At 34.5% G+C, this 13,055-nt stretch overlaps 1 protein-coding gene across 1 annotated transcript; it reads left to right on the top strand.

Annotated features, from left to right (window-relative positions):
• Positions 1 to 395: 395 nt before the first annotated feature.
• Positions 396 to 2,030, top strand: LOC115716820 (retrovirus-related Pol polyprotein from transposon RE1). Its single transcript, XM_061112377.1, has 2 exons — positions 396 to 1,283; positions 1,401 to 2,030. Exons 1-2 carry the CDS (start codon positions 396 to 398, stop codon positions 2,028 to 2,030), a joined length of 1,518 nt encoding a protein of 505 aa, XP_060968360.1.
• The last annotated feature ends 11,025 nt before the right edge of the window (positions 2,031 to 13,055 follow it).

Raw genomic sequence — 13,055 nt, 5'->3', positions numbered from 1 at the left:
ATTAGTGGACAAGAAAAATTATGTTTTTCCCACCATGAGGCTCTTTTCTACATATATTTTAATAAAAAATAGAAAAGACAATTTTGGAATTAAAGACAATAACATTTATACCCCAACATAAATATCAAGATATGAAGAGAAAAAGTTGTTAGTTGGCTGAGCTGTCACCAGTTAGTTAGTAATGTCTGTTATTTTCTGTTAGTAATAACTGAATTCAGTTTGTTAGTTCTTATCAGCTGTGCTGATATAAATTGTTGTAATCCTTTCTTTTCATTATATAATACTGAAACACTTTTCCTCTCTCAATTTTCTTTCTCTCTGTTCTTATTCTATTTGTAATATGGTATCAGAGCCACCATTGTTGTGTGCTGCTCTTTCTTGATTTGTTTGTGTTCATGGAGAGGAAAGTGACCAGTACTCGGAGTCAAGCTGCTCGTGACAGCTCCACTAATGATGTGAATCAATTTTCGGTGCTCGATAATGATCCTGTGCCTCGACATTTTGATCAGAGTAGAGATCCATATTATATTGGAAATGGAGATCATCCATCAGCAAGCTTAGTTCCTAAAATCTTGACTGGGAGTGACAATTACAATGCTTGGAGAAGGTCAATGATTGTTGCTCTGTCAGCCAGAAACAAGATCCAGTTCGTTAATGGGAAGCTGCAACAACAAGATGAAGATCATGATATCTGGAATCGATGCAATGATCTGGTAATTTCTTGGCTTTTGCATTCAATTTCTATTGATATTGCTGATAGTTTTATGTACAAAGAAAATGCAGCAGAAATTCGGGATGATTTGCAAGAGAGAGTTCATCAGAAAAATGCTCCAAGAGTTTTTGAAGCGAAAAGATCGATGCAAATGCTAAGTCAGGGATCTCTTGATGTCACTGCTTATTTCACACGAAGAAAGGCTTTATGGGATTTAATACAACAGTATCGTCCTATACCTGCTTGTAATTGTGGAGCAATGAAAATTGTTCAAGAATATCAAGAAGAGGACAAAGTGATGGAATTTTTAATCGGATTGAATGAATCTTATGGAGCCGTGCGTTCTCAGATCCTTATGCAAGATCCTCTACCAGCTGTGAATAAAGCATATGCATCTGTCATCCAAGAGGAAAGACAAAGGAGTATTACTGCGATTCCCAACACTGTTGCTGAAAGTGATAAAAATGCATCAGAGTCTTCTGGAGCTACTGGTGATCAGTTTGCTGGAAGTGCCACTTTTAATCGATCTAAAGTGACTTGTCATCACTGTGGTATGCTTGGACACATTATGGCAAAATGTTACAAGCTTCATGGATATCCTCCAGGGCACAAGTTTTATGGAAAGAATCCAAGTAAAGGTAACAATAGTCAGTCTTGAAAGCCATCTGCGAATTTTTCTGGTGTGCAGGAGGGACAAGCTTCAGGACATGATGGACAAAGTGGACAATGCAATGTGCCAAATCAGGATCTTATTCAAAGTCTTACCAATCAGTACCAACAGCTCATGAGTCTCTTATCTCAAAAACCTCAAGAAACTCCAAAAACTTCTCCAAGTTTAGATCAGCCCTTGGTGTCTCAATTTTCTGGTAAGAATTTTCCTATTTTGCATAATAGGTGGATTATAGACACAAGAGCTACACATCATGTGTGTCCTGATTTATCCTTGTTTACAAATATTAAGAAAAGTATATCTCTCTCTACTGTTAACCTTCCAAATAATGCTTGTGTGAGAGTTAATTGTGTTGGAAATATTCAACTTTCACCTGATATTATTCTTATGAATGTGCTTCATGTTCCTGATTTTAGATACAATCTATTGTCTGCTCCTTCACTAATCAAATCTATTGGATGTCATTTCAACTTCTCTCTTAATCATTGTATTATTCAGGACAGTATGAAGACTCGAACGATTGGGATGGGTGATCGAAATGGGGATCTGTACTACTTGAACTTGTCACATAATTCCATTCCTGCTGCCATTTTTTCTGTTATTAGTGACTCTACTGTTGTTGATGATAATGTTTGGCACTATCGTTAGGCCATCCCTCATGTATCAAACAACGTCCTCTCAATAAAAAATTACAATTTCGACATTATCCTAGTCCCAATTTTCATTGTTCTATTTGTCACTATGCTAAACAAAGAAAGCTACCTTTCATTTCTCATCACAATATTGCTGCCAACTGTTTTGATTTGCTGCATATTGACAATTGGGGGCCTTATAAATCTATGACCACAGAGGGGTATAAATATTTCATTACCATTGTGGATGATTGCTCAAGGTTTACTTGGGTGAAATTTATTAAGCAAAAATCTGATGCTCAATCTGTTATTCCTCATTTTTTTAAAATGATTAAAACTCAGTTCAACATGAATATAAAGGGGGTTCGATCCGATAATGCCAAAGAACTTCAGTTCCCTCTTTTATTCAAAGAACTTGGGATTATACATTATCATTCTTGTGTTCAAAGACCACAACAGAATTCTATTGTGGAAAGAAAGCATCAACACTTGCTTAATGTGGCTAGGGCCTTACTTTTTCAGTCCTATATTCCTTTATGTTATTGGAATCATTGTGTTGGTGCAGCTGCTTATCTCATTAATAGGACACCCTCACCCAACCTCCAACATAAAACTCCTTATGAAATTTTAAATGGTCAGCCCCCTAACTATGAACACTTGAAAGCTTTTGGTTGTTTAGCATATGTGTCCACTCTTAACTCATCTAGAACTAAATTTTCTCCAAGGTCTGTTCCTTGTGTTTTCCTTGGGTATCCTCATGGTATGAGGGCATACAAGTTTTTGGATCTCAACACTAATCGTGTTTTTTGTAGCAGGGATGCGATCTTTCATAAACATTTATTCCCTTTTGTCCAATCTGCTGGTATTCCTGATTCTCACCATATTTTTCTTTCTGATTTTTCACATGCTGATATGCCTTCTGATATTACTCAAAGCAGGACCACTGTCATTGTAATATCCCGATAAGCCTAATGGTAAATAATTAGAGTTTATATTATACTATGAGTTAATCAGGTAATTAGTGAGATTATTGTAATATCCCGATAGGTCTAATGGTAATTAATTAGGGTTTATATTTATATTATGTGTTAATCAAGTAATAAGTGGGATTATGATCCTACTTATTTATTTCAGCATAAAATTTAAATTTTGCTATAAGTGAATAAATAAGCGTAATTTATAAATTACGGAGATTTATATAGAATGTGTGAATGTAATATGAGCTATATATGGAATAAAAATATTTTCAGGTTCGGTGACCTTGAAGACCTGATTAGTGGATAAATAAGCGTAATTTGTTAATTACGGAGATTTATTTGAAATACGTGGATATAATATGAGTTATTTGTGAAATAAAAATATTTTCAAGTTTGGCGACCCTAGAGACCCGATTGGAGGCCAAAAATGTCACAAGAGTTTTAGTTAGAAATATTGATGAGATTATTAGAATAAGTTGATTTCAGAAATATCAGGGTATTTTAGGGTACTCGAAGTTGACCAAATATCCTAGAAATAGAAATTTCTTAGTAGTTAAGAAATAATAAGATAACTATTAATAATAAAGTTTTTATTAATATTATATTATTATTATTATTATATATTATTATATTATTATTATTAATATATTATTATAATATTATTTATATATATAAGTTAACGTAAATTAACTTTATATATACATATATTAAGTTATAAGTTAATCAGAACAGAACGAACGAACGACGAACGAAACTCTCGTTCTCCCTCTTTCGATAAAACTTTCTTCTCCTATATCTATTTTCTTCGATTTTTAATCCAAAACTTAGCGATCTAAGTTCTGGTAGTAGCAGGATAGCAAATCCTTGAAGAGGGAAAGCTTAAGGTATGGTTTAATTTCGTTTTAAGTTTAAAAACGATTGGTTTTATATAGGGGCTTTATGATTTAGAAAGGTTATGGAGATTCTGACTTCGTAGAGTTGTTCTTTAGTAACTATGGGACTAGTTTATATGTTTACTTGTTGAATTTGAGGTGATTTTGAGTTAGAAATCGAGTTTTGAACTTTTTAAAGCTTAGTCCGAGCGTTAATGGCGTTTTTCATTTAAGGGGTCGATTTTTATTTCTGTTACGTAAGGATGGTAGTATTTATGGCATACATGCACCCTGTGAAGTATGGAGTGATTTGGATAAGTTTTGGTAGTGTTTCGGTGAGTGCAAAAATTGAAATTTTCATATTTCACAGTTTATAGAAATTTCTAAGAGATCAGAAATCGTATTTTTGTCATAACTTTTGACTCAAGTGTTCGTTTTGGACATTCTATATACCGTTTCGAAGCTTGCGACGAGCTCTATAATATGGTGTATGTTTTAGAGCCAAAATATAAGTTTTATTTTAGTGTATTTATACTGCGGGGTTTGGTAGAAAACCCTCGATTGTCTTATGTGAATATAAGCAGTGTTTTGGGATAAACACTTATTGGTTTATCGTTGTTGTGACATAGGGCCGAGATCATCGGGGATAGTTCTCCACTTGGGTTGGCCAAAATGTATGAACCTGGATTAAAGGTAAGAAAAGTATATTGTACTGCATAGTACGTTGTATGTAATACAATTAGTATTGTTATGAATTGATTAATATTGAGATATAGTTAATATTGTTATATATTGAAAAGATTGATTGGTTGAGTATTGATAATGTGATAATATTATGCATGTGATATGTGGGCTCACCTGATTAGGTGATGCAATTTTCCTGGTAACGTACTGGGCGTAAGTACGGGCGTCAGTGATATATGATGAGTACCGAGTGTAGGTACGGGCTCACCTGATTAGGTGATCCAATTTTCCTGGCGACGTACTTGGCGTAAGTACGGGCGTCAGTGACATGATAAGTACCGGGCGTAGGTACGAGCTCGTCTAATTAGACGATGCGATATATTGGTGCCAGATTGTGGCATGGGCTCACCTGATTAGATGATGAAATTATATGATATATGGGTGCAAGTTTTTGGGCATAGGCTCACCTGATTAGGTGATGCAGTTATGCGACATATGGGTGCCAGGCTATGGCACGGGCTTGCCTGATTAGGCGATACAATACAAGATCATTAGATTAAAGCATCGACTTGCCTGATTAGGCAACATGATGTCATGAAGATGGTTGCTTTATGAGGGAACATATATATTTTTTATATGATTTTAAATGAATATGAATCCCATTATTGGTATAATGGTTTTGTATTACCAAATATCTGTATACTAATGTTTATTCGTGGCAGATGCCAGTAGTGATTTGGATTTCATCTTATGAACAAAGTGTGATGGTTTGATTCTTATTGTGTATAAATGACAATATTCGAATAATAAGCTATATGATTGTTATTATTACTTTTCTTGCTGAGTCCTTGTGACTCACGGGTGCTATGTGGTGCAGGTAAAGGCAAAGAAAAGCTAGATCAACCATGAGGTGGCATCTTCTCCAAAGCAATGTACATATTGACCTCGTCGGCTGCGTGCGGAGTTTCGGGAGTTGTTTTAGCATCGTCGTATATCTGTTGTGTATTTTGATTTTATGTTTAAATGGTTGTCGTATATATTTCTTTAGCAAAACTTTTTATAACAGGAATTCCCGGAACACACTTTTTATGCCGTTATAATGTCCATTTTTAGTGTTTTATTTTAGTCAAGTTTTTAATATTATCACGGTTTTTAATAATTAATTATTCTATTATTATTAAACTAGTTTATAAAATTACACACGTGGCGTCCCTATAGATTAGGGCGTTACAACTTGGTATCAGAGCAGCCATGGTTTTAAAGGTCCTGAAGACTGGTCGAATATGTACATTTGCTGCGAGGATAGGTCAACTCATGGTATAGTAAGTGTTTATATTAATTGCTTTTGGATTACCTGCCTAGGCTATTATAAAGTATGTTGGAAAGTAGCATACTGATAATTTTTAGAAGAATATGTGTATGGTATATGCATATTGATATTGATATCCGTCTGAGTTCTAAATGGTTAGAAGATGTGGACTAAATTTTTGATAAGTTAAGCAGTAAGGGCAATCAAATAGTCTGATTAGCGAGCTATCTGGGCTCATGGCAAACGGTAAGGAAGAGAATTCTTCATTGCTATAATGCTGGGAACATGTAAATTCTGTTATGCAGGATATGATTAGACAATAAAGGAAAACAGATCTGAGATCTGAAAGAACAATAGGCTCATCTTGTGTCTATTCTTATATTACCGACACTTCTTGTTTTACCACTAGATGTGGTGGAATATATGAAGCCAACTTACTAGTAGATCAAGAAGCAAAAACTAAATGAACCACAAATTATGAGATAGAACGATAGGTTCTATGGTGACCATGATAGCGGTCAAAGTGAGTATAAGAGATAGTGTCCTTATCCTGAGTGTTCAAGATGCAAAAAGGCGCCATTTGAACCAATGTAGAGCCAGATCTTGTTTTATTGTGGGGTAGTGGGTCATCGGAAAAGAACCTGCCCACAGTTAAGAAAGATTAATGTTAAAGAAGAAAAGTGTACGGATTTTTCCCAAGTGCCAGTAATGATTCAAGGGGACCCGAATATTGGTCCTTCGGCCGACTCAAGCTAGAATTTATGGGCAATATTATAATTGTTATTGATATTAAACATTGTACATTTAGTTAGAGACAAGAAATCGGAATGGACTGTGCATGTATGTTATTTAATGGTAATCCATTTAACAGGATAGACAGATTAGAAAAATGACAATATGAGTTAAATTGTTGATATTCCCTAGTGGAATATAGAACATAAGTAGTTAATGGAGGCATCGATCTAATTGATTCAAATAACAAAATCTTTTGTTTAGAAGTGATCTAGCGTTACCAAAGGTGGGACAATTTATGAGTATTGTCTGGAATCCTAGGTGAATTGAAGGCAACGATTGTGTAGTAATTTTGAGATTATGTAGGCGTGGGACTATCTATGTTAGCAAGAAGCATCTTGTTTTGGTAGCTCACCATGAGGGAACTCCATGGTTGAGTGTCTTTGACTTGGGGTGATTTCATTTAGGAAATTTCCCCATGAAGCGTGCGAGTTGGAGCAAAGCACGTTGGAAACACTTGGTTTGGTCCGTGGGACCAATCATCAGTCCAGGAAACAGCTAGAGTGATGCACTCATGTATAAGAGCCATCATCTTGTGAGTGTAAGGGCCCAATGGAGGCTTGAAGCGGGGACGTTACTGGGGTAATGTATAAAAGAACGTCAGGAAGAATAGTTGTATCACTAAAGTAAAGAAGATTACCTAAATTACTTAAGGTAACACGATAATGATGGAGAGTACTTTATAATTGACTGGATAGTCAATGTGAGTTATAAGGAGACCATTGAAATTCTAGCAAATGATTACTTTATTAAGAAATTATTGAAAGACATACTCACCCAGAATGGGGAAAAACTTATGGATTGAGATGTAATTTAATGGACATGTATTTGAGTGATTGGTGAATATTGGATCACAAAGTAGGTTGTTTATTAAACAAAAAGCTATATAATTGAGTGTAAAATAAGTTTTAAAGTGGTTAACCAAGTATGAAGATAGTTATGATTGCAAGGAAGCAGTGGTATCGTATGAACTAGGGAGTGAAACTTTAGTGGTAATGATAGAAAAGAACATAAGAGTCTCAGATGTTGATGAATTAGCATCATTAATGGGAGACTCACTATAAGTTAGTATGGTAATTTGTACCAAGGGATTATCAATAAAACATATAATATACTTGAGGTATGTATTTTTCTGAATGTGCTTGAAAAGATTATCAATATTTCTACCAAACACAGAAAAGAAACTTCAGGATCAAGGAATGATCTTTAATTAATTGTTATTAGTTGAGAATTCGGGAAATGGGTATTTTTAATTTAGTTGTGGGTACCTAGTATGAGCAATGTTGCCTCTACCGTATACGTTACATTGATTCACTTTATAATGGTAGTTAACTGTAAGTGATTGGGAAATTTTAAAGTTGTGTCAGCTCAAGAGAAATTGATGCAAGTTAAAATAAGTAGAAACGAACAAGATTCAAGCTAACAATAAGATGGGAATTCCATAAGTTTAAGTGAACAAAAACCGATGAGGAATTGCAAGAGGTTAATGAAGGGAGTGATGGCAGTTGAATTTTATTAATGAAAGAATGAAAGCAAGAAATACAATTAGGAACGACAAAGAAGCATCTACTTTCTGATAACCCACTATGAGCTTACCTTGGAGTTAAGCATACTTAACTTGGGTAATCTCAAGATGGGAAATCTTTCAGTGAGTCATCCCGGAAAGCGTATGAGTGAGGACAGAGTACGCTAGAAAGATTCATATTAGGATGCAAAATTGATAGTCGTTTCAGAGATTATCAAGAGGAATGGATGTGTTAATAAGTAGAGATTGACAAGGTATTGAGAGGAGTATATAATAGTGGATGGAAATAAGAAGTGCTCTAATTGAAAATCTATCAGAAATGAATACTTAACTTGTTACTAAGTTAAGTCAGTAGATCAGCTTAGGAGATCTCATAGAAAGAATAGAAAGACATAATTACGAATTATGTACTATGGGATCTTATGATTTTGACCGAGTAGTAACGGTTGGACATACAGAGTTAATATATTGTCTATCAGTGTAGACAATTTATACTATAAATGAGAATACAGAATTCATACGAAGGAATAGTCTAATCTTGTGAAATTCCAAGGTTGATATCTTTGGCTGTGATGTTAAGAATTAAAGAAGGTTATTGAGAACCATGGAGGTTAAAGAAAAAAAAAACATAGTATGATGCTTTATTCTTGAAAGGTGGGTAACCTGCGAAGATCAATAGAATATTAGAAATATACTGTGAGCATATTTGATAAAGGTTAGAATATCTTAGAATAATATCTTCCCTGATGAGGTGTTTATTTAAAAAGTGATAATTAAATGTACCACAGGTTAGGTACCTTAATAAGTGTGGTACAAGAGAAATATTAGACCTATTTACTGAGGTAATTAGGCTAGGTAGCCTATCAGCTAGCCTTAACTCCTGCATTGTCTGGAGTATATAATGTGTTTCATGTCTCCATGCTGAGAAAATATGTATTAGACTGGACCGATATTCTGAGTTGTGATGATGTTCAAGTTCAGACAAATTTATTATATGGGAAAAACATCTTGTCCATGTTTTGGACTAGAAAAAGGAGGTACTATAAAATGAGACAGTTCCACTAGTTAAGAAATTGTTGTAAATATATATATAGCAAGGTAGAAACAGCAACTTCAGAGTTAGAATCATAGATATGGGGGTAATATCAAAAATTGTTTAAACAAATTTCGAGGACCAAATTTTTATAAGGAGGGGATGGTTGTAATATCCCGATAGGTCTAATGGTAATTAATTAGGGTTTATATTTATATTATGTGTTAATCAGGTAATAAGTGGGATTATGATCCTACTTATTTATTTCAGCATAAAATTTAAATTTTGCTATAAGTGAATAAATAAGCGTAATTTATAAATTACGGAGATTTATATAGAATGTGTGAATGTAATATGAGTAAATATATGGAATAAAAATATTTTCAGGTTCGGTGACCTTGAAGACCTGATTAGTGGATAAATAAGCGTAATTTGTTAATTACGGAGATTTATTTGAAATACGTGGATATAATATGAGTTATTTGTGAAATAAAAATATTTTCAAGTTTGGCGACCCTAGAGACCCGATTGGAGGCCAAAAATGTCACAAGAGTTTTAGTTAGAAATATTGATGAGATTATTAGAATAAGTTGATTTCAGAAATATCAGGGTATTTTAGGGTACTCGAAGTTGACCAAATATCCTAGAAATAGAGATTTCTTAGTAGTTAAGAAATAATAAGATAACTATTAATAATAAAGTTTTTATTAATATTATATTATTATTATTATTATTATTATATTATTATTATTAATATATTATTATAATATTATTTATATATATAAGTTAACGTAAGTTAACTTTATATATACATATATTAAGTTATAAGTTAATCAGAACAGAACGAACGAACGACGAACGAAACTCTCGTTCTCCCTCTTTCGATAAAACTTTCTTCTCCTATATCTATTTTCTTCGATTTTTAATCCAAAACTTAGCGATCTAAGTTCTGGTAGTAGCAGGATAGCAAATCCTTGAAGAGGGAAAGCTTAAGGTATGGTTTAATTTCGTTTTAAGTTTAAAAACGATTGGTTTTATATAGGGGCTTTATGATTTAGAAAGGTTATGGAGATTCTGACTTCGTAGAGTTGTTCTTTAGTAACTATGGGACTAGTTTATATGTTTACTTGTTGAATTTGAGGTGATTTTGAGTTAGAAATCGAGTTTTGAACTTTTTAAAGCTTAGTCCGAGCGTTAATGGCGTTTTTCATTTAAGGGGTCGATTTTTATTTCTGTTACGTAAGGATGGTAGTATTTATGGCATACATGCACCCTGTGAAGTTTGGAGTGATTTGGATAAGTTTTGGTAGTGTTTCGGTGAGTGCGAAAATTGAAATTTTCATATTTCACAGTTTATAGAAATTTCTAAGAGATCAGAAATCGTATTTTTGTCATAACTTTTGACTCAAGTGTTCGTTTTGGACATTCTATATACCGTTTCGAAGCTTGCGATGAGCTCTACAATATGGTGTATGTTTTAGAGCCAAAATATAAGTTTTATTTTAGTGTATTTATACTGCGGGGTTTGGTAGAAAACCCTCGATTGTCTTATGTGAATATAAGCAGTGTTTTGGGATAAACACTTATTGGTTTATCGTTGTTGTGACATAGGGCCGAGATCATCGGGGATAGTTCTCCACTTGGGTTGGCCAAAATGTATGAACCTGGATTAAAGGTAAGAAAAGTATATTGTACTGCATAGTACGTTGTATGTAATACAATTAGTATTGTTATGAATTGATTAATATTGAGATATAGTTAATATTGTTATATATTGAAAAGATTGATTGGTTGAGTATTGATAATGTGATAATATTATGCATGTGATATGTGGGCTCACCTGATTAGGTGATGCAATTTTCCTGGTAACGTACTGGGCGTAAGTACGGGCGTCAGTGATATATGATGAGTACCGAGTGTAGGTACGGGCTCACCTGATTAGGTGATGCGATTTTCCTGGCGACGTACTGGGCGTAAGTACGGGCGTCAGTGACATGATAAGTACTGGCGTAGGTACGAGCTCGTCTAATTAGACGATGCGATATATTGGTGCCAGATTGTTGCACGGGCTCACCTGATTAGGTGATGCAATTATATGATATATGGGTGCAGGTTTTTGGGCATAGGCTCACCTGATTAGGTGATGCAGTTATGCGACATATGGGTGTCAGGCTATGGCACGGGCTTGCCTGATTAGGCGATACAATACAAGATCATCAGATTAAAGCATCGAGTTGCCTAATTAGGCAACATGATGTCATGAAGATAGTTGCTTTATGAGGTAACATATATATTATTTATATGATTAAATGAATATGAATTCCATTATTGGTATAATGGTTTTGTATTACCAAATATCTGTATACTAATATTTATTCGTGGCAGATGCCAGTAGTGATTTGGATTTCATCTTATGAACAAAGTGTGATGGTTTGATTCTTATTGTGTATAAATGACAATATTCGAATAATAAGCTATATGATTGTTATTATTACTTTTCTTGCTGAGTCCTTGTGACTCACGGGTGCTATGTGGTGCAGGTAAAGGCAAAGAAAAGCTAGATCAACCATGAGGTGGCAGTCTTCTCCAGCAATGTACATATTGACCTCGCCGGCCTGCGTGCCGAGTTGCCAGGAGTTGTTTTAGACTGGCTGTATCTGCTGTGTATTTTGATTTTATGTTTAAATGGTTGTCGTATATATTTCTTTAGCAAAACTTTTTACAACAGGGATTCCCGGAACACACTTTTTATGCCGTTATAATGTCCATTTTTAGTGTTTTATTTTAGTCAAGTTTTTAATATTATCAGGGTTTTTAATAATTAATTATTCTATTAGTATTAATGTAACGCCCTAATGCTAAGGCACGCTACAGTGCTTTTTCAATTATTGTGCAATCTTTGCTAATCAAAGAAATTTCTCGAAAAACGTGTCAAATTAAAATTTTTGCTTTAAACATTAAACTTTGTAAAATAATATAATATTTACAAATCCCGGGATCCCGATTTCAAACTTCGTAAAATTTACTTTTTAAACTTTACATTTCAAAATACATAATTCACAGGTCGCACAGTGACTTTCAAAATATAACACCCAGATGTCCCGAGACTGAACACTCCAGGTCGCGCCGCTTGACATGTACAATCTCACCCGAGCTCAGGTTCATTCCTGTTCAGCCTTCGCCTTTCCTTTACCTACACATGGAAGCAGGAACTGTGAGTCAACAGACTCAGTAAGAAATGCATATAACATACCATATAATTTCCGACCTGTAAATAGGCGCCCATACACCTATTTACAGAGCTTAACAGATGAGTATGAACGTTCGTTACCAGGGTACAACCACTATACCACATACACATCGTACCTCACTGTACGAGTGTTGGTAGGGTTTATCCCGATCACTGAGTAACACTGAGTGATGTACCACACACCTTAGCATTTTCCATGCTTGTGTTGGTATCACTGTATCGTACTCATAATCCCAACAATCACTGTACCAATACACTCTATAACTTATTCATACAAGTGTTGGTAGATTTTAATATAATTCAAGCATGCATATATAAACACATATACACACATTCAGATAATCACATCATACATTATACACAGTTCTTACCTGTTTTCCGAATTCAACTACGCTGGCCGACCTGAACGGAATTCACGTGCTAGATGGATGCCCTAATCACAATAATAGTAATACAGATGAGTGACTCGCTAAAGCACTTTCCGGGACTTAAAACTTGAAACTAAAAGTTTCCCTATCGATAAACCTCAAGGCAATACCCTAAATATCTCAAAATTGGCCAAAACTAGGGTTCTGGAAAATCCCCCAACAGTGCATCGG

Source organism: Cannabis sativa, chromosome 3 (genome assembly GCF_029168945.1).
Source record: "Cannabis sativa cultivar Pink pepper isolate KNU-18-1 chromosome 3, ASM2916894v1, whole genome shotgun sequence".
Classification (NCBI taxonomy): domain Eukaryota; kingdom Viridiplantae; phylum Streptophyta; class Magnoliopsida; order Rosales; family Cannabaceae; genus Cannabis; species Cannabis sativa.
The sequence above is the reverse complement of the archived record's forward strand: the minus strand, read 5'-3'. Positions and strand labels throughout refer to the sequence as shown.